General features: G+C 38.4%; 1 protein-coding gene across 1 annotated transcript in view; it reads right to left on the bottom strand.

Moving 5' to 3' along the window:
* Nucleotides 1-24,860, bottom strand: part of LOC148369790 (plexin-B1-like) — an 87,784-nt gene that overhangs the window by 24,496 nt on the left and 38,428 nt on the right. Inside the window, exons 6-23 of the mRNA XM_088331984.1 lie at nucleotides 24,463-24,591; nucleotides 22,179-22,279; nucleotides 21,960-22,092; nucleotides 19,252-19,408; nucleotides 18,881-18,989; nucleotides 15,520-15,628; nucleotides 14,542-15,294; nucleotides 13,770-13,868; nucleotides 13,556-13,678; nucleotides 13,234-13,327; nucleotides 12,950-13,119; nucleotides 7,652-7,803; nucleotides 6,681-6,786; nucleotides 5,095-5,231; nucleotides 4,809-4,982; nucleotides 3,795-4,011; nucleotides 3,463-3,705; nucleotides 1,373-1,549 (exon numbers count right to left, since the gene is read on the bottom strand). Of these exons, the coding sequence (XP_088188110.1) occupies nucleotides 1,373-1,549; nucleotides 3,463-3,705; nucleotides 3,795-4,011; nucleotides 4,809-4,982; nucleotides 5,095-5,231; nucleotides 6,681-6,786; nucleotides 7,652-7,803; nucleotides 12,950-13,119; nucleotides 13,234-13,327; nucleotides 13,556-13,678; nucleotides 13,770-13,868; nucleotides 14,542-15,294; nucleotides 15,520-15,628; nucleotides 18,881-18,989; nucleotides 19,252-19,408; nucleotides 21,960-22,092; nucleotides 22,179-22,279; nucleotides 24,463-24,591 (3,183 nt within the window). The remainder of the gene's footprint in view (nucleotides 1-1,372; nucleotides 1,550-3,462; nucleotides 3,706-3,794; nucleotides 4,012-4,808; nucleotides 4,983-5,094; nucleotides 5,232-6,680; nucleotides 6,787-7,651; nucleotides 7,804-12,949; nucleotides 13,120-13,233; nucleotides 13,328-13,555; nucleotides 13,679-13,769; nucleotides 13,869-14,541; nucleotides 15,295-15,519; nucleotides 15,629-18,880; nucleotides 18,990-19,251; nucleotides 19,409-21,959; nucleotides 22,093-22,178; nucleotides 22,280-24,462; nucleotides 24,592-24,860) is intronic.

Genomic DNA, 24,860 nt, shown 5'->3' with positions numbered 1-24,860 from the left:
AAAACTGGAAAGGGCAAATGTTTACCAAAGCGTAAATTTAATGCAATCATTGGAGCGGCTTATTCACGCACAAAGACTTAGCCTCGCTGCCCTAAAAAGCGCTGACATAGAATAAAATACTAGTATTAAGTCTAGAAATATTTTTTTATTGTTAAAATTTGAAAAAGTGTTTTTTTTTTGTTCTTTTTTTTAAAAAGCAGTAGACGTTTTTAGGGGCGAAATTCAGTAGTCTCACGCGTAAAGCAGTAATGTTGGCAGGTATGTATTTATTATGTTTAGAAAAGATCCCTTGTCATCCGTCGTGATAATATTATGGCAGGTTACCAACGTAGGCCAATTGATAAAACATATCTATCTACCCTGGTCATATCCCTTAAGAGGTGTGACCGACAGCAAGACAAACACATTCAAAAACGAAGAAAATAAAAAAAAAGGAAAAAGTAGCAAAAAAACACACCAAGTTTTTTGGACCATGGCCAACCCAAATGCCCAAACGTTAAGCACCTCGGCACCCAAGTTGGTCATGCTTTCCTCCCTCCAGATGAAACTGGACACAAGAAAGCGGCCGTGTCACTCGGGCCATGGTGACACAACACACTCTTCTGTTCAACAGCAGGGCCCGACAGCTTTCACTGGTTTACCCCTGCTGCATCATACAGGTGCCCTGCCCATCCCTTAGAACACGTCTAAACATCCCACTATCCTTTTACAGCACCTCTCTACTCATTCCCATCACCAACAAGAGCTCTAGCTTCCACTAGATTTAGACCGCTTTCTTACAGTGCACTCATAACACCATCCATCCATGTCAATCGCGGCCTTCCTTTTGGTCTCCTTACATTTACTTCTGCTCTGTAGATCCTCTTCAACATTCGCTCCTCATCCATCCTCTCCATGTGTCCAAACCAACCGAGTACTCTCTTATCCACACGCTTGCTCAGTTCCACTACTACTCCAGTTCTGTCTCTCACAATTTCATTTCTCAATCTATCCAATCTTGTCACTCCTAACATACTCCTCAAACACTTCATATCAAAAACATTTAATTTCCTTCTCAAATCTGCATTCAGGCCCCAAGTCTCTGCACCATACAACACAGTCGGCACAATCACACTCTCATACAGTCCCGTCTTAACATCCATACTCATACGCTGATAAAACATAATACTGAAAATAAATAGCTAAACATTTGGAGTTTGACATTCTTTTTCTGGTCCGGCCCGCCCGAGAACAGAAAGTCTGAATCCTGCCCCAGAGCCGAACTGAGTTTGACATCCCTATGTTACATATCTATAAATTCATAAAATCAAAAAAAAAAAAAAACAGTTTAGGTGTGCAAGCGTGGAGACAGAGAACTGTGCTGGTTACTTACAGTGAACTCAGGCAGGCTGTCTGTAATTTCCTTATCCTGGCTGGTGCTAACTGACGGCTGCTTTGCTGGTGGTTCACAGTACAAATGATTATGGGTCAGCGTCTTCACTGAACATACACCATCACCGATCCGAGCCTCGACTTCGTGTTTGTAGATGGCCAGGTCTAGATTCTCTCCCTATGGAGAAATGTTTGAAAAAATCGTCATAGAAAAAAATTAAATTGAAAAAACCAACAACTTATTTTTACACTTGTAATATAAATCAGAGGGAATATAAATTAGAGAAGATAAGTGCACAAAATATGTTTAACCAATATTACACTTGTTTATTTTGTGCTCTGAGATTAACATTTTCCAATGAATATAGCACAAAAACACCAGATTCCAATGTGACGATGTAAATGTAATTTAATAGAATACAATGCACACACATGGTACAGAAATTTTAAATTAATATTCTTAAAAGTTTACATCCTCAATATCAGCCGTAAACGTTTTATTTGTAAGTAGGTATGATCACATTGTCTCTGACAAATTAACTAATAATTGAAATGTAAATAATAAATCATCAATGTGTGCAAAAGCCGTGGTGCACACTTGAGTAATTTGGAAAACACAAGATATGTCCACAAATTTGCCTTTGTTCCATTATATTTAGTGAAACCATCGGCCACTTGCCAGGAACGTGTATTCATCATGCACTCAAATTCTCTATATATAGCTCATATGATTAACATCATGTAAACCAGGGGTGTCTAACTCATTTGAGTTTAGGACACACATGGTAGAAATAAACACTCTCAAGGTGCCTGCATTAATCTATGACACATCTGTTACATCATAATTATGAAAAACAATATTGATTATAAAACGATCATGGAGGCTTTTTTCCCTTCAATATTTATTTTCCTTCACTGAGATGAATCTCTTATAGTGTCAATCAACTGTGCAATATGAAAAAAAAAAGCAGAACGACAGTTGAATTTGTTTCCACCACAATTAAATCAATTCAGAAAAACTTGTGCAAACTGGAAAGTGACCAAAATAGCACTAATTGTATTTATTGTCAGTTTATAATGATATCACAGTTTTATTCTGTGTATGGTAACCCTAGTGGCACTGTAAGGTGCTTTCTAGTAAAATTGTAATATGTATAATATTAATCAGGACATGGCGGATGGGTGGTTAGCATGCAGCCCCATCGAGGTCCAGGGTTTAATTCCAGCTACCACAACCTCCCTGTGTGGAGTTTGCATGTTTTCCTCGTGCCTGCGTGGGTACTCTGGTTTCCTCCCACATTCCAAAAACATGCATGTCAGGTTAATCGGCCGGTCCAAATTGCCCCTAAGTGTGAAAGGGCGGGTAAATGGTTGTTTGTCTCTGAGTGCCCTGCGACTGGCTGGTGACCAGTTCAGGGTGTCCCCTGCCCACTGCCGGAAGATGGCTGTGATGGGCTCCAGCACCCCTGCGACCATAGTGATGATAAGCGGTACAGATCATGGATGGATAATATTAATATTGGGTGTATGTATTTACAATAATAGACTAAAAATATTTGACATGATGGATTTTACATTTTAAAAAATAAAAATGTATACTTAAATTTAGGAATTTTGGTGTTAGATTTCATATATGCTATAGCAAGGAGCTATAGCATCTTTAAACTTCTGCAAAAGACACCCAGGTGTAATTTTTAATTGTGTATTTATCAATCGGGGTGGGAACCAATCATTTTCATTCACTGTAGATGAAAAGTGTAGATTAGTAGTACATTTGAGCAAGATATCAACGCAGCACACGTGAGTGCAATCGTTTTATTTATAATAAAATAACGTTGGAATGAGTGTTTCCTCAAATCTTTTATGGTTGATAAATGGTAGTCAGCAAATACAGCCACAGTGGGTAGTCTGCTTTTCAAGTCTCCATATTTAAAACTGCAGGTCATCCTTTGACGTGATGCGGCTCATTTTATTCTAGTGCTTCGCCCAGCATAGTCTTGCTGGACTGATTAAATCACTTGGCGGGGCCTGAACCCGCCTTGGGGCTGTATGTTTGACACTCCTGGCGTACATTATGTCGTCACTACTAACCTCAACAGAGATGATGCTGCCAGGTTTGTGGTGGTAAGGTTTGTCAGGGTTTTTGCGGTTCAGCATGTACAGCCTTGGGTTGGGTTCGTAGCAGAAGGGTTCACCGCCCACAGTGTTAAAGTCGAAATGAAGGCTATCCAGGAGGAAATGAACTTTCACCCGAGCTCTTTTAGCCTCCAGTCCCACAGCCGGCGTCGGGCACAAGATGAGGAAGGAGCTATTCACTGTACAGCGAGACTCATACTGCAGTAAGTGGAGGGCAAGATGAAGAACAAGCAATATGACAAATGTTCATTTCTAGAAAAAAGGAAGATGTTTGCTACTTTCCAAACCTGTTTGACATGGCAAAGTGCGCCCCGGGAGCAGTCTGCTTCTGGGATGATCCTCCGCCGTCTTTTGAGTTGTATAGGTCGATTTTGTCCTTTCAATTGATCGGCGCTTCGCCTCTTTCTTGGAGGAAGAGAATCAGGCGGGCTGAGGGTGACCCGAATTTTGGGGTCTTGAACCACATCTAAGTTTTGACCTGACACTTGGATGATTCTGCCTCCGCTGTAAGAAAAATGATTAACAGAAGAATTTGACAAAATGTTCTCAAAAAGTCAGTTGGCACAGATTAGGCACCGATTAGCCTCAGTCACCTATAATCCAGACAAATGTATCATTTCAATGGATGTAGACTGCAAACATTTATTTGAGCTGATATTGCTTGCATTTAAGGCTGAATGGTCTTCACGTGATCTTTCAGTAAATTTCTATTTAACACATTGCATTGATGTGATGGCAGGATTTTAGGAGATGATCGATGGCAATATCATTTTTTCTAATAATGCTCTTTTTTGACCCAATGTTATTTTTTTTAGTTTTCAACAATTTTCATACAAAACGAATATACAATCGGACTCCAAACAAACTCAAAACAGACAGGCAAAAGAGAAGTTTAACATCTTAGGTGGAAAAATAAAAAACAATATACTTAACTAGTGTTGTGCAATGCACTACAAACACAGAGGTTATCAAACGTTACAAAAGTCATCCCATCGCTTGTTAGTCACATTGAACCCTTTCGATCACCCCAGTGTTTTTTCACAAAATATAGCGTCCATTGGTGTTTTCTAAACAATATTGGATAATAATCCTCTTTTAAATAATTAACAATTTAGAAATACCATTAATGTATTTTTGGAACAATAAACATTAAAAATGATTTATTTTATTTAATTCTACTGAAGCTCACTTTTTCAATTCATCAAGGAAAAACAAGTCTCGGCAAAACATTTGCCATATGCAAAAACTAAAGTCTTCATCAAACTAAAACAAACATGTCATCTATATATACTAAAAAGCACCTGAGAAAGCTTCTCGAAGGTGCAGCCCAGGAAATGTTGGGGTTGGGTGTGTAATGATATACAACGCCCTGTAGATGGCGTTCTGCCACTCCAAAGCGTACAACGATGCTATGTTCGCCTGTTCTGTTACTGCCTCTGGTCAAACAGCAGATGTGGTCCTCGTCGATGCTTGTCCTGAACAAAGAGAGCAAGCACATTCCAATCAAGAATATCCACCACTCAGTTGAAACAATCAAAAGTTACATTTAACATAACCATGGCTATACTTGTTTTGTTTAACACTTACACCCTACATGGTATGCCTCCAATGAGAACACTGATATCACTTGGTTGTCCCGTCTTAAGGCTTTGACCTTTGATGGTGATGGACGAGCCTCCAGCTTTAGGTCCTCTCAGGGGAGAAAGACCACTCAGTTTGGGATTCTGGCACCAGAAAATACAAAAATCCCGTATGAAAAGAGGGAAAGGGGAATTACAAATATTCAGTCTGTTTCAATAGTTCATTAACACGCTGTGATGCGGGTGATTTATTGTCAAGATAAAAGAGGCAAGGGAGGATTCTGGGAAACACTGGAGGCATTTTACAGCCTGCACCCATCAATTTTCTTATTACGTCGTGCTAATTAATTAGACCCAGGCATCCTTTTCTTGTTAATGCAACTAGGGATAGAAGAGGTACCTTGATTGAAAAGCAGGCTACTCATAGAGTGTTCATTTTACCTGTGAAAAGGGATGGGTCCCGGGGACTTGCATGCTCAAAAATCTATGGGTCCCAACAGAGATCTATGGGTCCCCAAAATTTAATGTTATCGAGGTTGAAATTGTAAATCGGCGACAAATATATAATATAAATCTATATATTCATTCAGTTTTAATCATCACAGTTTATTGGTAATACAAATCAGTTATCACTTCAAGATTTTTCAGTTCACAACAATATTGTACATTATACAAAATATTATTGCTGAAATAATTATATTAATCTATATTTTCATTCAGTTTTAATCATCACAGTTAATTGGTAATACAAAGCAGTTATCACTTCAGACTTTTCACTTCACAAAAATATTGTACATTATACAAACTAATATTGCTGAAATGTTAGTCTATATATTCGTGCAGTTTTAATCATCAGTTAATTGGTAATACAAAGAAATTATCACTTCAGATTTTTCAGTTGATATATTCTTCATGGTTTGCTGTCCCGCCACAGTTGTAATGCCTTCTCAAGGTCCAATCCATTATCATCCTCCTCATAGCGTAACCAGGAATATAGTTTAGTCCATTTTGGCAGAAAAGTCCTTTTCTTGCTAGTATACTTTTGTTTGCTTTCTTTCGTCGAATCGTTTGCTTCAACACACGTGTTTTCCTTGCCTTCGCAATCTTCCGAAAAATTCCTCCGCCGTTTTTTTGTGCCGGAATTATTGCTGTGGTTTCCACTTTCTGCGTTAAGTTTCGACTTATTACTGACACTGAAGAAATTACACATTTTGTGTTTATTTCCAACTTCCCTCGACGACAAGCACCACAACAATGACGTAATCTTGAAGCAACGAGATCTTGATTGCTGAGATCAGCGTGCAGACGAAATCTCGAACCGCGAGACCAAAATAACAATGGCGGATCTGCCCGCCGAAAAGTTTGGAGGGCGGTAAATCTTTGTTTAAAAAAATGTAATCGGGTAATAATGACAATTTTGCGTCAAAAGAGTTGCGTCCCGGGGACGCACGTTGACTTGACACTATGCATCCCCAGCAAAAATGATGCGTCTAGGACGCAGGGACGCGGGCAAACGAGAACACTGCTCATATGCTATAATGTTAAGTGGCACCAACGTGCATTTCAAGCTTTATTTAATAAAAAAGCACATACCTGAAAACTGAAGCGCTGAGTAGACACTCCAAGTCCTCCCCCCTTTACTTTGACAGAGGCCAGTCCACTCTTTTCTCCTCCGCTGCTTGTAGTCTCACACACAACCCTTCAACAAAAATGTAGTGAATATACTGGACTATAGGGAACACCTTAATATTAAAGTGTGCCTTATAATTCTGAGAGCCTTATATACCAGAACATACAGTAGATAAAATTGGAATTGCATGGTTCAAATTACACATAGAGTAGTCCTGGAGTGCCCTCATGTTAATTGTTTATTACTAAAAGAAAACAAAACAAGCACAGAACATCGATGACAGCTAAGGTGCCAACTTTCAAATGCTTATTGCAAATCTTTTGTTGGTGCTTTGGATAGTAATTGGCTGCAAGCATGAAACGTATTGTGATTACTTGAATGAAGATTTTTGTTTATGGTTAGGTTTGGTACAAAATTACATGTTCTTGTTTGAATTACTGTCAGCATCATTTAGCTTAGACTGTATCTGTATTATAAACAAGCTAACGTAACTTTTATGTACTTTGTTATTCGTTTGGACGGCGACCTAATAAGAGTAATGGTTGAGGCCATTGTACAAATAGACAGCAACTTAATAAAAGGTCATTCGGGACGTTGTTCATTAGCTGTATACCTGGTGCAAAAGAGGATACTTCGGAATGAGAAGAGCACAATAACCATTAATGAATTAATTTATTTTAGTAGTAAACAAGAAGTCATAATGTTAATCTGTGTTGTATGATTTTTTTTTAATTTTAATGTATTTATTTTAATGCAACACTAGCTATTACTTTAGTTTTAATTTCATGTGCCTTACAGTCCTTATGTATGAAAAATGTATGACAAAAGCCTAATTTTTGGGAGTGGACCTTATAGTCCCTTGTGCCTTATAGTGTGGGAAATACGATAACAGTGAAAGGTGCATGTCATTTCATATTTGGCACATGCTACTCACCTGGAAGAAATCTCATATCTGCTATGGATGACATTGCAGGGAACTCTAGCAAGTGAAACAGAGTTGTGGATATCCTCTGCCCTCTGGCCAAGATTAGAGCCTGAAATAGTCACCAAAGTTCCTCCTTCCACAGGACCAGAAATAGGATCCAACTAACATACAAGACAAAGGACATAGTTGTCAACTTTCTGATTTAAGATCACACTTATCAAATTCACAGCAGCCTTGCCTGTTTAAAATATTAGCTCAATATACCACGCCAAGAAAAACATCCAGAAGAGAGGCGCTATGATCGATAGAACATAAGGTAATGATCCTGAGTCAATGGTAAACTTAATGGACTACTTTTCCTACTTTGCGTTTTTAATGTTCTGTGACAGCTGCTCTTGAGGGATATGACCAAGGTAGATAGATAGATTCCTAACGGGTTCCGGTAAAAAAGGTATTTGAAATAATAAATTCACTTTTCTACACAGTTTAGTTCTAATTTAAAAAAATATCAAGAAGTAAAAAAGAAATCTAGAATAATTTGTTAACTATTTTGCAACCTGCAGCTTCTTAGCCACGTGTGTCTCTTTAGTGTTGCCCTGATTGCCAGCGTGGGGCTTTTTTAAAAAAAAAAAAAAAAAGATGACTAAACATTCGTAACATTATTCAAAGTTGTAAAAAATGTTTACAATAGATATGAAACCAGTGATTTTTTAAATATTTTTTTATAAGTTATTACATTTAATGTATAGTATTCATATAATGTAGCTAAATTATTGACTATTGCACATCCAATAATTTAAATGTTATAATTTGCGAAAACTGTATGAGTTGGGTGTATTTTGTTCGGAATGGGTGGGTGAGGTGTGTATCCCTTAACCACTTTGGCCGTAAGTGTACAATTTTCTGTGGCGTGTCTGGTGCAAGTACAGCCTGGTGGCGCCCATTCTTCTCCAGGCCACAAATGTTCCTGTGATCTGAATTTGGATCGGGCAGCACGGCAGCTGACTAGTTAGTGCATCTGTCGCACAGTTCTGAGGTCATGGGTTAGAATCCAGTTACCAGCATTCCTCTGCGGAGTTTTCATGATCTCCCCGTGCTTGCGTGTGTTTCCTCCGGGCACTCTGGTTTCCTCCCACATTCCAAAAACATGCATGTTAGGTTAATTGGCCAGTCCAAATGGTCCCCTAGTGAGTGAGTTGTCTGTCATAGGTGCCCTGCCACTGGCTGTCAACCAGTTTAGAGTGTTCCCTGCCCATTCCCCAATAATAGCTGGGATGGGCTTCAGCCAAAACGAGTGAGGATAAGTGGTACAGATAATGGATGGATGGATGAATTTTTAATCTTTTTTTAATCTTTTTGAAAAAGTGTTATACAAGGCTTCCATTTTTTGTGGGTCCACACATTTTAGTTTTTTGATTCTTAGGTCTGCTATGACTCTCAACATTTTCAGTTACTGAACCCTGGACTACCATATTTTTCCGCACTATTAGCCGCACCTAAAGTCTTCAGTTTTTTCAAAAGTTGACCATGCTCCTTATAATATAGTGCGCCTCATATATGGATAAACATTGTGTCGCAATAGGTCTTGCAATTACGGTAAGCACCGCAGGCCTGATTTCCCCCAAAGTAGTGCCCAGTGCATGCCGGGATATAATATATATATATACATATTATACATACACCAGCGTTTTATTTCCCAACCAATGTGTCAATCATCATTTGAATCGGTCACTATTGGCTAAGGTTATTCAAAAGTAAAGGAGGCAAGTCCTTTTTAGCATTTACAGCCCCGTATACGCTGGTACGGGGGTAAAACAAAGCCTGCAATTGGCCGAAAAATATGTGAATCACAAGTTAGGTTAGTCTACGGCCAGGAGAAAGGTGCTAAACAGACACCTAGCAACAAGCAACAGCCATCAATGCAGAGATGCTTTTCAACGGATTTTTTCAAATTTGTTGTCATCATTGCGTGTTTTGGAGAACGTAAATATTCTAGACGGTTGGATTCACTTCACAGACGGAAGGAGACCATGGTTGCGTATCATCATCGAATGTGATGGCTGCAAGACGATGTCTTTGGTGTGCTACACCGGCTTTATATTTTTCGTGAATCTTGTTTCAGATTGATCGTAATGTTTCTGTGATGAGTATATTTTTGAATGGACGGCGTCTCTTGAATGCCATCAGTTTTAAGCTTTCCAATGACATGTGGCCTGACATATTTCAGTGACTAGTGACATCATACAGACATTGTGTCTGTGTCACATATTTGCTTCTCAACAGTCGGACGGCCCGCCATTAAAGGGTTAATAAAGTTTGACTGACCTGCTTTATTGACGTTCATACTGTCGCATCTTATGGTCCCGTGCGCCTTATGTATGGAAAATCTTTCTTAAATATATTTTAATTTTGTGGTAAATTTTGCCATACGTCTGTAAATTGGTTAATTATAGGGAAAGTGTCACAAATAAGAATTAAGTCCTCTAAAAATTACTTGTATAACCATAAGAAAATAAAACTCGGCCAATATCATAAAACACAAACCATGAACAGCAAATGGAAACACTCCAGAAGTAATTAATTAATACCAACAAATATGCTTACAGGCATGAATTTTAATATATATTTGGCATAAGAATGATATTGCGAACAACAAGTTTAATAAATATTTCACCCAGAGTGACTCGGTCAAAAATGTAGGTGTCATATTTGACCCCAATCAGTCCTTTTAAACACACGTTAAGAATATTACTAGAACAGCTTTTTTCCATCCCCGCAACATTGCTAAAATTCGCCCTATGCCGTCTCAGTCGGATGCAGGGATTAAAATACATGCATTAGTTACCCCCAGTCTGGATTACTGTAATGCACTACTCTCCAGTCTCCCGAAATCCAAAATCAAGAGCTTTCAACTAGTATAAAATGCTGCAGCGAGGCTTTTAAATAAGACAAGAAAGTTTTATCACATTACCCTGATTTTAGCTAACCTGCATTGGCTCCCTGTTACCTTAATATGTGATTTTAAGGTTCTGTTGTTAGTATAAAAAAATCATGCATGGACTTGCGCCCTCATTTCATTCAGATTTAATGTTCCGGCTTGGAGCCTTCGCTCTGAAAATGCTGGTGTACTAGTGATCCTAAGAGCAATGCTCCCTCTAATCTTCCCACGGGTCTGAGCGTTCACACAAAGTCGGTGAGCAACGCTTGAAACAATAATAATAATAATAATAATTTCCTTGTATTGTCATTCTGTGTAACAATGTACACAGAACGAAATGTCGATTGCATCTGACCCGTTGTAGCGAGCCGATGCAGCCGCAGCCAACAGAGGGCGCCGCCGACCACTTTTTAAGTCTTAGGAATGACTCGGCCGGGGCGCGAACCACCGACCTCCCAGTCTCAAACAGTGAGCAACAGCAACCCCAAGTGTGGCAACTAGCCTAGATGGTAGGGCGCCCGCTTTGAGACTGGGAGGTCGCTGGTTCGCGCCTCGGCCGAGTCATACCTAAGACTTACAACATTGGTACTCATTGCCTCCCTGCTTGGCGCTCAGCATTAAGGGGTGGAATGGGGGGTTTGCTCACCTAATGACTAAAAATGGCTGCGCCCTGTTTGGCTGCGGCTGCATCGGCTTCGCTACAGTTTAACTGTACGGGTCAGGTGTATCGACATTTCGTTCTGTGTGCATTGTTACATAGAATGACAATACAAGGAAATTATTAATTATTATTATTATTAAATCATTATCAAACATGTCCAAAACTTGACATCACGTTACATTTTGCTGAGTTTCCGGCAATGCAAAATTATTTTTCACTTTTAAATGAATTGACTAATGTGCGATTGCAAAGGTTGCAGGGCCTACAAACGTCATTTGTGTTTACAATTCTTTCACAAGATTTCCATTTCTTTTATTCCTGGTATCTTTTGTCACATAATAGTAACATTTTTGGGGGCTTATTTAGTCGGTTGCACGATACAGAACTATATTTAATTACATTTTTTAGTGGAAGTACAATTTTGGCAACAAGATTAATTTGATATAATTGGAAATTATTTGAATGAAATACAAACCTTTTCCTCTTTTTCCCTGTTTTTTTTCTCCTTTTTTTAAATTCCTTTTTGAAAATATCTCATTGTGTTTATTTTTTCCTAGCTGTTACTTTTTTTCTTGCTTTTTTGTTCTCGATTACCATTTTTCCCTTGATTTGCTTCTTTCTTTTCTTCTGGCTTTTTTTTCTGAATTTTCCCGCTCTTTTTTTCTTTTTCTCTCCTTTTGTTTCGTTTTTTTTTAGCTTTTCACTACTTTTTCATTTTGGTATTTATTTTTCTTTTTTTGTTCTATTCCCCGACTCCCTTTAAGTCATTTTGTGCACAATTTTACATACTATTTGGTCGTGTAGGGATTAAAGAAGCAAAAACAACCTGAAGAGCCGCTTGGGACCCGACAGAGCCGGTTCTTTTTAGTGAGCCGAGGCGAAGAAGCCGGTTCTCCAAAAACTATACTGACTTCACTCAACTTCGTTTTACTTTGACATTGACTTCAAAATACCGCATTTAGAACACAGTGTCAGGGGAATCCGTATATTTTTACCTTCATGCACTGTAACTTTGATTTAATTCGCTTTTTAATTAGCAATTTCGAGCCCTCATTTTTGTGAGCTGGCTAGATTTTCTTGTGCGCGGAAAAGCTCTGGGTAGTGCGCAATTGCGCACACACGCAGCTTAGAAGGAACATTGCCCAAAAGCCAAGAAGAGAACCGCAGGTTTGAGAGCATTCTCCATTCGGGCCCCGGTGCTGTGGAATGGTCTTCGATCTGCAACCTCAGTGTAACTGTTTAAATCTAGGCTTAAAACACACTTCTTTTTTATAGCTTATGAATGACCTCATATTGAGAATATCTGTATTGTTTGTTATTGCAACATCCACATTGCACATTGCTGGTCATCCTTGGAAGGGGGATTACCTCATGTGCGGTCCCTCCTCAAGGTTTCTTCACTTTCCTCATGTTGAGGCTTTTGAGTTTTTCCATGCCCTCATGTGGGTTTTAGATCAGGGGATTGGTGTAATAATAGTCTGTGGTTTACAATAATCTGTGGTCTGTGCAGCCCTTTGAGACGACTTCTGATTAAGGGCTATACAAACAAACATGACTCGACTTAATTGATCAATAATTGAAAACAGCTTGTTCCTTTTGACGACAAAGGTTAAATAAACTTGCTGTCCTAATATTTTGCCTGAAAAGTAATACATTTGAATGAAAGCTACAGAATCCCCTACCCAGAGCAAGATAAAAAACTTCTCACAAAATGAATAACAGGAGCAGGACAAGTTTGCTTGACATCATTGGTGCAGGAACCATGATAAACACACTCGGAGCTAGCAGGACTCCCGCACCAGACGCATCCGTATTCCGGGTCGGCTGTGCGACATCTGCTACAGTCAGATCTTCCCATAGAACAATTATACAGCGTCACTAAAGCAGGAAAGAAAGAGGAACGTATTTGCTAAATAAAGAAAATGGCCATCATTAGGTTAACAAGTGTACAAGTGTTAGATTGATTGTGACACCTAAGGAATTAGTCCTCACCAAAAAGATCATCGGTACTGTCAATGAGAAAGTTATCTTTCCTTCGCACGTTGATCATAGCTGGATATTCTTCCATCAAGGCAGAATAAGCAAACTGAAAAAAAAATTGTGAAATAATAGTATATGTTATAGACAGTATAAGCTTATGTTTTCCGTCTGTTCAAAACATATAATGGGTTTGGAAACAAAAATGCATGAATAACGATGTGTGATTTCTCTGTTTTATTTTTTTAAAAGAGGTCCGTTTTGTTGACGTTAGAGAGAAATTTACATTTGAATGCGGATGCAGTTTGTAACAAAGGTGGACACAAAATATTCTGACCCGATGTGGTTTGCAGGTTATTAAAAAAACTGATGGCTGATTGGCATTTGGCTCCACGGATGCCTCGACCACCACTGAGCGATTCTCAATGTTCAGCACACAATCGTAGTCCAATGTTTTATCCTAAAAGTAAAACATGTTTTGAGAGAACACTTTCATTAATAACTGACATATATCTGGAAACTAATGTAAGAAAAAAAGGAGCCAAACCTACTTGAAAAAGGTTAAGGTGTTGTCCCACTAGTGTAATCTTTCTCTCTACGTTTACAGGAAGGAGGGAGGGGTCCTGAACTTTCTCCACGCACGGACAGTCCTGGAAGATATTTGAATATGACAAAGACATACTGGATTTGAAATTCAATCAATAACAATTTTTGGGCAAGAAAATACCTAAACAAATTGTTAGATAAATATGTGAATATGAAAACACAGATTGTGGTAAAGGACCACGTTTTTCTTATAGTCAGGCTAGCTACGTTGTTGACACATTTTCAGTGATGCGAGTTCAAGTTTGCATGTAAATGTAAACTCAAATTGACCACTTTAAGCAGCGGCCTCCATCCTTTTCTGTACAACAAACTAGTTTAATGTCTGACCATAGTCTCGTGGCCCAAAAATAACAAGTGAAAATAACAATCATAAGCCTTTATCTACTGTGTAATCACTAGATAACTAGGGATGTAGAACAAGTAGTAAAAAGGCATTAGGTTTGACTTCAATCTCACGCTGTTTTTGTCACGGCAGTCTTGAAAGATATAAATAAATGCAAAAATTGAATTTTAGCCCTAGAGGTGAAATTAATTTGGCCCATTTAATAATTTAAAATGCAATTATCTTAAGGTTTAAAGTTTCAGCACAATTTTATTTCACATGTTTGGAATCTAATAAGGAGCTGGAACCAAAAATACTAGTGTGCTTCCATTGGGAATAATTTCGTTGAATTTGTGTGACTACTGAACATCTCCAAGTAATGCTTCTGAACTCACCATTGAGTAAAAAACAGAAGAATCTGCCTGCTTATTTTCATCAAACTCTGAGCTGGATTCAAACCCCATGTCAGGTGATAGTGTAAAGGTGGTATTTTTGTTTTGTTCACTGTTGAAAAAAAGGCTTCTATCAGGATGTACCCTATTGTCATGCTTTTGCCACTTCCATGTCAAAGTTTGACTCTTTTCAGAGCTTACTACTGGGATTTCCTCAGCAACGATTATGCTTCTAAGTTCCGTCAAAGTTGCAACTTCACCGGATGTGGTTGAGATTTTCTGAGAGGAAGAGCCTGCTGCCTCAATGGAGGGTTCTACGATTTCAGAGTTTGTAGGAGCAAATGTGCTGCTAGGTATTCTGGTGTAAGAGATGTTCTCAGCATTGTCTGCAATTTTTAGCAGCCAATTTGTTGCCTCATCCTCAGAAAAATCTCTAGTTGCGTCCACTTCTTCATTAGAAGTTGTGACAGTGTCAAAGAGAGAACCGTCTGTGATGCTGGTTTCTAAACGCGAACTGGTGTCCTGGTTGATGGTTCCAAAGAAATGGGACTTGGTGTCCATGGAAAGTCGTGGTGTGGCCTCGCTTTTTAAAGCAGTAGGAGTTGTTTCTGTGGCGGCAGCTGCAATGTACGTAGCAGGCGTGATGGAGGACGGCAGCTGCGTCGCCATCGCTGTTGTTGTAGATGTGGCAGTCGTCAAAGTTAAAGTGGTCTTTATTCTGGTGGTTGGTGGAATGGTGAGTGTCGGAGGTTTGAACTTGTTGATGAAGAAGCGTAAAAGAACAAGCGGGAAAGGGCAAGAACAAAAGCAGGGGGACAAAATTAGGATACATGAGACTGAAGAATTCAAAATAATAAAGCAAGACTGGAAATGGAACATGTACAGAGGCGAAGCAAATGAAATAAGGCACAAGGACGCACATTTATGGCAAAATGCAAGTTGGTGATACTGAGCTGAGCCTTTTTGAAAATGGCAACTCACATTTTGATTGTAGATGGTGACTCCTTTGCTGCAGGTGTGCTTATGTGTGCACACATGCTCATGGATACACCAGTTACACCCCCAGCGACTACTAACACACCCTTGGCATCTAGTCAAAAAAACAACAATAAAAGCGATGCATTAAATTATCGTAATTAGAGCAGTGGTCCCCAACCTTTTTTGTACCACATAATGGTGCAATGTCTGACAATATTCTCACGGTCCATCCCAATAACAGCATTAGCAGTAATACAAAATACAATAATGACAACAATAATATAAAGCCTAAATACACTGTACTGTATTTACTAGTCCACTGGGGATGGACATGAAGTAGAAGAGGCCATTAGGTTTTATCTCATTATCACACAATTTTTACTTACAGTACTGACCTGAAAATATATAAATAAAAACAAAAAAACACAACATTTGGTGTATCTGATGATGAATTGGACTTAGAAGGATACAACATAAATAAATTGTAAATTTATTTTTGGTATTGTGTTCATAGTTTAAATTGTCAATAAATGGGGCCACATTGCTAAATACATAGGGACATCAACAGTAAAAAATAGTGTGATGATGAGATAAAATGTAAAGCCTTTTCACATGTTCTCCACATCCCTCGTTGTCTAACAGTTAATGTTCCGCGTTTGCACCGATGCGATCCAGGTTAGATTCCCCTTACATCAAATGCAGTGCAAATTGTGGTCAGTGATATTTTTTGACGGAACAATCATTGCTCTAATACCATAATATAAAATCAAAATAATTTGTATTAAAATGTATTTGTAAAGCACCTTTCAGCCAATGAATTGCCACTCAAAGTGCTGTATAAAAACATATGTTCTACCATATAACCCGCAGCCAAACTTCGTGTTAATTTTGGGGACAAAAAACGTGTGTTACACACAAGTAAATATGTTATAAGGTAAAAATGGGCAACTTTTTTCTTTACATTAGTCTGGTGCCGGTCTGCGGCCCCGTAGTTGCGAACCACTGAATTAAAATAATACATTTACATATCTACAACAAAATATTTATTTAAACAGTTGTTTATATTAGTCAGAGTATTATGAAAAAACAAATGTTAAAAGAGAACTACATGTATTGTACCGTATTTTCCGCACTATAAGGCGCACCTAAAAGCCTTTATTTTTTTCAAAAGCTGACCATGCGCCTTATAATACAATGCGCCTTATTTATGGATCAACATTAAGTTTTCCAACTAACTTGCAGCCGCCGACTCGATTTTCCCCCGAACGCCAAGTAGTACGCGGTGGATGGTGGGATTTATTTACCGGCGTTTCATTGGCTAACCAATGTGTCAATCATCAGTTGAATCCATCACTATTGGCTAAAGTTATTCGGAGGTCAAGAGGCGGATCCTTCTTATCATTTACAGACTGCCATTGGCTCAAACGGCAAACAAAGCCTGCAATTGGCCGAAAAAAATGTGTCAATCATCAGTTGAATCGATCACTATTGGCTAAAGTTATTCGGAGGTCAAGAGGCGGATCCTTTTTATCATTTACAGACTGCCATTGGCTCAAACGGCAAACAAAGCCTGCAATTGGCCGAAAAAGATGTGTCAATCATCAGTTGAATCGATCACTATTGGCTAAAGTTATTCGGAGGTCAAGAGGCGGATCCTTTTTATAATGTACAGGCTGCCATTGGCTTAAACAGCGAAACAAAGCCTGCAATTGGCCGAAAAAGATGAATGCGTATAGCATGTGGCCGATGGCATAGAGAAAGCATTTTTTTCTATTCTGTATTTGTAAATATTGTATTCTCCTGGATTTACTACCCTCACGGATATAAGAGGACATTGCCTGCACATTATTATGAACACAATGACTTCGGTGAGCTATTCCCGGTTTTATATTGTCTTATTTCAGACTGAACTCGATGTTTCTGTGATAAGCGGTGCAGATAATGGATAGAATGGAGTGTCTATTTTTAAATTAAACTCAATTCCAAGTGTTTATTGTCATATGCACAGTAAAGTTGCGAGCGAAAAAGAAAATAGATACGAAGGAATGGTTATCATTTCTTGAATCCCAAGACTTTAACCTTCCGAATGATGGAACGATGCATTTGAGTGACATCTTACGGACACCGCATTCGCACGTGTTCTCGACACGTATTTGCGTCTTTGCAAGCTTTCGGAATGTTAAGGGGGTAATAAGTTGGACTGAACTATTTGACTGTTTTGTCCACGTTCCCATTGTAGCGCCTTATAATCCGGTGCGTCTTATATATGTCAAAAATAGGACCAAAAACTATTTTTTCGGGGTGCGCCCTATAACCCGGTGCGCCTTATAGTGCGGAAAATACGGTACTTGGTATTGACATATATATATATATATATATATATATATATATATATACACACAGTGGAACCTCGGTTCTCGACCATAATCCGTTCCAGAACCCTGTTCGAAAACCGATTTGTTCGATCACCGAAATCATTTTTCCCATTAAAAATAATGTAAATCGTTTTAATCCGTTCCAACACCCTGAATGTTTACCTTGAATGTTTAACGTAAACATAAAGCTAACCCAGGCTAATCGTACGTCCGCGTTATCGTAATCTTCCGTACGAAAGATTACGCTAACATGAACGTGCAAAAATAAAAATCAGGTCGTTTACAAGTCACTTAGCACCCGGGTCTCCACAACAAGTGGTGAGCGGTTCATTGGAAAGGGGGCTCCGTTCCAACACCCTGAAAGTTGGGCTCTGTTCGAACACCCTGAATGTTTACGTTATTGTAATCTTCCGTATGAAAGATTACGCTAACATGAACGTGTAAAAATAAAAAAAAAGGATAAAGAAAATAATTATAAAAAGGATTTTTTATCTTTGTGGTGGTCAGCAGAAGGCGCAGGCAAGATCAATAGCAATAGTTGTACGCATTACTTTTCTTTTTTCACCTGTAGCAACTTTGCTGCTTGCACTGACTTGCTTCGGAGGCATAATTAGGGGCTAAAACACTTGGTACACCTATATTAAAAGTGAAAGCAAAACGAAGCACGTCCGCACGCGATAACAGTTCGTCACGAAAAGAGCGATCTACACCCATACGCCGCTCAGCATCGCACCCTTGCGTACGCACCCACGCATTACCGGCGTTCGAACTCCAATTTTTTGACCAAACAGCGAAGCAAGAGTTTCTCGAAATTTTTGGTCGGACTCCGATTTGATCAAACTGAGAGGCGTTCGAAAACCGAGGTTCCACTGTATATATATGTACAAAAAACCCTCACTCAGACAAGAAACCGAATGTAATTATGTTCTTTAGACACATGCAGTGTGTCTGTGTCCGCACATTATTTGTGAGCGTGTGTGTGTACTCACGGCCTACGTTCCGATAGCTTCTGCACAAGGCCACAGTTGTACAAGGTGAATTCGGTCTCTGCTACTGTTACGTTGAGGAAACGTAAGGAAAGGATCACCATCACGAACTCTGAATAACAACAATACGAATTGGTTTTATTGATTAGAGGCCAAGTGTTGACAGGTGTATTTAGTTCATGCCTGGTCCTTACAAAACAAAGTGAAATAATACTTGAACTGAGATTTTTGTAGCCTCGACTCACAGGGTTGGTGAAGAGACCACAATGGAAATAAAACAATTAATTTTTTTTGTTTTTATCCATTCACGGGTGTTTTTCAAACTATGTTGGAAATATCTCAATTTTCATTAGAAAATGAAAAACTGAGCTCACCGTCACCATTTGGAATGGTTGGTAGACTGCTGGCATCGGGGGTGGGGCATATAACACCGGTGCTCGTAAACAAGGCAGGAGTTTCTGTTTCATGGAAGAAGCAAGAATAAGCCTCTTCTTCTCCTAAACTAGGGAGTCCTTCAACTGACACTGACACCTGTGAAAGAGGAAGATATCATTTGGAATGTTCTAGGTTAACTGTAGTTCAACCCTGATATCAAAATATAATTTGCACAATGTTGACTATTTTTGCACCAACGCATATTGCACTATTACGATCCCAAAACTGTATGTAACATCCTACATGCCCACATTTCTTGTGTAAATATTGTGTAAATTATAACCTTTATCTTCTTTGTTCCTTTTATTGTGTAAATCATAATCTTATCTTCTTTGTTCCTTTATCTTCTTTGTTTTCTTTTATCCTCACTGTTAAATGTGAACTGGAGTGTCACGTCCAATTTTGTTGTCACAATATGTTCAACCCATTTTGTAACAATGACAATAAAGGTATATTCTATTCTATTCTATTATATAATCTGTCTTTTCAGATATTAAAGTGTTTTGAGGTAAGTATGATATAAGTTATTTAAATGTGTCATAAATTCAAAATGATTGGTATGCTAGCGATTAGCGTATCAGATTTATCCGCAAACTGAAAAACATTTTTTCCATCCCATTGGCTTGCAGTCTAGTCTGGTCTTCAGTTTACTAGAGTTTCCATCCGGAGAAAAAAAAAACTCATTGTAGATGGAAGAAATCTTGGCATGACTAAATTGCATTATATCATGGTTTATATCACAATAACATATGTCCAAAGTCTTGTTCAGCAAAGTATTTTTCTTTCTCTCATCATTTCATTGGCAACCAAATCACTGACCACTTCACGGTAAATGTTGAACAATTAAAACAATTGTATCACATACCCCCGGCCCAAAAAATAGTTGAGACTCAGCAAGACTATGTCTAAACCTAGGGAAAAAAACAAACTTTGTGTTAGCTATTTTGTAGATGTAAAGAATGATACATCTTTATACAAGCTAAGTTACCGTAAAATTCTGACAGTAAGCTGATACTTTTTACAGACCCTAATAGAAAAGGTGTCAAGCGAAAGGGGAGCGCTAACTACTATATTGGGTACCATTTTACGAGTCTGTTTATTTGTAAACAAAAAAAAGTGGCGAAACAAGCAAATTTCAAGAAGCAATGTTTAACAAAGCAGTAATGTTTTCAGGCAAATTCCTATTTATCTGTCCGCACTTTCATGTGCTTTGGAGTAAATATTGTACACGGTTAGATTCTATAGATTGTCCTTCATTAACAAAGCCATTTTCGCGGACATTCAAAAAAGTTGAAGACGTCCAGGGGACGTACTGGTGAACCACCTCAGCTTTATAGTTTTCTGGTATCTTGTTTCAGACCGATCGTGATGTTTCGCTGATGAGTATGTTTTGAAATGGTCATCATATCTTGAATCCAAAGAGTTTCCAATGATCTATGGCATGGTGTATTTTGGTGACTGGTGACAAAAGTCTGGCAGCCCACTAGCAGGGCGACAAATTGTTAAGTTACCGTATATTATTAAAGTTCTTTCTTTGTACGGTCTTTCTTTGTAAAAATCGAATGTTTCAATGTGAGCATATGTGGCATATATTCAGGTGCGGCTTATGTACAAAATATTTTCTCCTTTAAAAATGTATTGCGTGCGGCTTATAATCAGGTGCGCCTTATACTCCGAATATTACGGTAGTCTTGGTATTGTGCTCTTAACTTGGATTGCTTGTGCAATGAGCCAATTTTTCCCAATATTAAATGATTAAAAACTAATTGGTTTGCTCCAGTTTACCCAAAAGTATCAAACTGAACCCTAAATATCTATGAGACACATCTTCCTGATCACTAGAAACACTTTTCAATAGTAATTAAACATAAAAAAATACAGTAGTAAAATATATATGATGATAAGAATGAAATAAAATGCAAAAGTTTATCATGAGCAATGTTGGTGCGGAGGGAAGGGAGGGTGCACAGAGGAGTCATGCATACCTGTCAGCTTATACATTATCCCTGTATTTCATAGGTTTACTGATCATTTCAAATTATGTATGTTACATAACAAATTTTATTCGGTAAAGAAAATAAACAAAAAGGCCATTCGCGTTCTGCCCATTTTGGTTCTAAACCGGATCTTCTCGGTCTCTGGTAGCCGATGACAAGGTCATCATAGATTGCCAATATTGTCCCATAGTCTGTGAAAAGGTTGCGTATTGTGTTTGTAAGGTTTTATGATCGCATATTAAGGAGGATTCATTAATAAGGGGAGCAGTTGGCGAAGGTTGATATGTCAGAGATCAAGAGACGTAAGCACTTATTGTACACTTAAAATTAAAGTTACTTTAACTTTAAACGAACGTACACATAAAACATTTTACAGCACATATTTTAGCTTTTTCCCATAGTAGTTTGCATGCGCAAACTGGACGAGCTGAAGCTGGCGGTAAGCGGTCATGAGTGATCAGCATTCTGGAGCGGTTGCCTCTGGGACTGTTGTTAAACTGGATTTTCCTTTGTATTGCCAGCAAGATTTTTGTTGCAAATAAAACTTTTATTCCAAACTTCTTGTGTTGAGAAGTGTTCCCCAAAAGCGGTACCCCTGCATTTAGCACTATCTTTAATATATGTAACTATGAATTCCCCCAAAAAATTACATTAGTTTTTTCTCCGTGGCTGATGTTGTACATGCTGAGGAGCTGGATGCTGAGGCACTGCTGTGTTTGGTTGAAACTCCACAGCCACTGACCCTTGATTGAATTCCGCCGACACTCCCAACGTTGACCACACCTGAAAAAATCCATGTGAATTGAAAGAGCGAAAAGCGAGAAAAATGGAGTTTAGAGTATTTAATTGTGGCTTTGTTGGCCACTCACCTCCCTTCCAAGACACACCAACCACAGTATGGGTCATTGGCAGACAGGCAAGACTGGCAGTCCGAGTATGCTCCACATTCTGCCACAGGACGCTTCTCTACCTGAAATCCACATCATATTGTTTGAACCAAGGTGTGTTTCTGTTACTTTCATCATTTTTAGATTGGTCCCTTTGTAGAAAAATGCAGTTTTAAAACACAGAAAATGCCTCCAAATCTTAGAAATACAGATGTTTTAAAGTAAGGTTTTCTTGTTATTTTAACTGTAGTTTTCCTTTCTGGTTGTTTTACTAAAACTATCAGAATATTTCCTGCATATGAGCTCATTCTTGTGAGATTGAGGAGAGCAGCAGACTTTGACCAACGGAGAATTTTTCTCTTAACTAAATATTATCGTGGTTAATGGGGACCAAAACCACCCGCAATAAGTGAAAATCCGCGAAGAAGCGGCGCACCTTCAAAAAAAAAAAAAAAAAAAAAACTTTTTTTTTTTTTATTATTTTTTTAGACCCGGTTAATGGAGAACAAAACCACCCGCAAAAAGTGAAAATCTAGCGACACCCTTCCAAAAAAAAAAAAATCTCATCTCATTATCTGCAACGCTTATCCTTATTAGGGTGACGCTGCATCTGCAGAACTCGCTCTGTCGCGCGGCCCGAGAGTGACCTCCTCCGACTTCCCCCCGTCCCATCCAGCCGGCTGCCTTATCCTGCGTCCGCTGACGTTCCGCCGAAAAACCCCGCAAAAAGTGAAAATCTGCGAAGTAGCGAACCTTCAAAAAAAAAATACAAATAAATAAAAATAATCATTACAGACCGCGAAGCTCTGAAGCCCCACTGTACACACTGTATTTTACAGACTACAGGGTGCACCCAAAACCCCCAAATGGGCCAGAAATGTGCAGAAATGTACCCTATAACCCACTACACCAACACTTGATCCCACTACCATTAAGCCGCAGATACAGGACATTAAGATTCAGGAGGGCCCGCCTTAGGAAAACACTGGTGCCCACTGCAATCACCCTCCAAAACAACAACCATGCTGACCTATTCAATCAGTCCATCTTTATTGTACCACACCGTCATATATTTTTGTCTTTCTGATATTTTTGTAATGTAATTCCTGTTTCCTCTCTGGTACAGTGAGGGAAAGTTAATTTCCCTAAGACGGCTAATAGATGAAATCTAGTCTAAACTATATATCTTATTTGAAAATTTGGGATCATGTTCAAGTGCAAAGAAATGTATCATAAGAACCATGCCAGCTCAACATGTCAGGTAAATAGAATTTTCAAAAGTTAATAATGAAGAATGACCATTAATAAACTGGTAACTTTGTGGCGACAAACTTTAACGATGGAAATATTGCAAGTTTTCATCAAACAGAAAAGTGAGTTGTGTCGTGAGGCAAAAGGCTTTGGAAATCTTTAATTGCAATTGTTAATTCAGTTTCCCATATAATCACATCTGGCAGTGTTATACACAGAGTGTGTCCCCAAAATAGCCCACTCTCTCTGATCAATACTTTTGTCAACCCCCCGCCCTCACCTTGCCCCATCTGTTGAATCAAACGCAGAAGGCCTCCACTGCCAGCTCCTCCTATTTTGCTATTATGCTACGTGCCATATCTATCGTACAGGAGGGGCAGCTAGACAAAGCATTAAAGCGTAGACAATTGTGAAAATCAATTATCTGCCGGTGAGTGATTAGCCACTTTAAGCCTCATGCAATGAGATGCGGGTCATTAGTTGAATGGCCGCCACACTGGACAGGGCTACAGCTGTTAAACTATTGACTATGGTCATATCATGAAGAGCAAAGACTTTTTCACCCACAAAGCCAATGGCTGAAGTTTGAGAGAGTTATATGGGTTGGAATTGTATCCACATCCTGAACTTCCTCTGAATTTAAAGGAACAGTTTGCATGTTAACCCTACTGTCAGCCACATTTGAACCATAATCGGCTAAATAAAATGGATTACATTACATTACAATTACATGTTAGGGATACAAGAATCCAAAGATATAGTTGCTTAGTTCCGATACACATTGGAGGATGATGGAGAATTCAATCAAAACAGACAACAAATCAAATGTTCACCCAAGCGGGACATAATTCGACAACAAAGGTCAATTTCAAAAATTGTTAAACATTGTCATGATAAAGAAAAATGTGGTTCACAGGTTAAAATGTATAACCCACTCCTAATTATTCGCGGCAACAGTAAAGGATGAGTGATCTATTTTATCTTTCACAGTTTGGCCTTTTTTAATGGAACTTACAGAATCTTTGGTCATGACGTAAATGTGGGCTCCCTTCTGGTCCAGTAAAAGGTCTCGGTTAATAGGATAATTGGGTTGGATAGTCACATTGGCATATACCTCCACTTGGTTATCTTGGCCCAGATACACCTGAGAGAGATTATAAGAGGAAAAGAAAAGAACATTTGAAACAATGGAAGCAAACACACATATTCCAGAATATTTAAAAAAAAAAAAAAAAAAAAAATATATATATATATATATATATATATATATATATATATATATATATATATATATATATATATATATATATATATATATATATATATATATATATATATATATATATATATATATATATATATTAAAACAGCTTATTGTGAGTATGTGGCAATTGGAAAAAACTTGTTTTTAGT

This window comes from Urocampus carinirostris, chromosome 3 (genome assembly GCF_059441175.1).
Source record: "Urocampus carinirostris isolate Australia breed hairy pipefish chromosome 3, RoL_Ucar_1.0, whole genome shotgun sequence".
Lineage (NCBI taxonomy): Eukaryota > Metazoa > Chordata > Actinopteri > Syngnathiformes > Syngnathidae > Urocampus > Urocampus carinirostris.
Note: the sequence above shows the minus strand (reverse complement) of the source record. Positions and strands in the feature narration are given on the sequence as shown.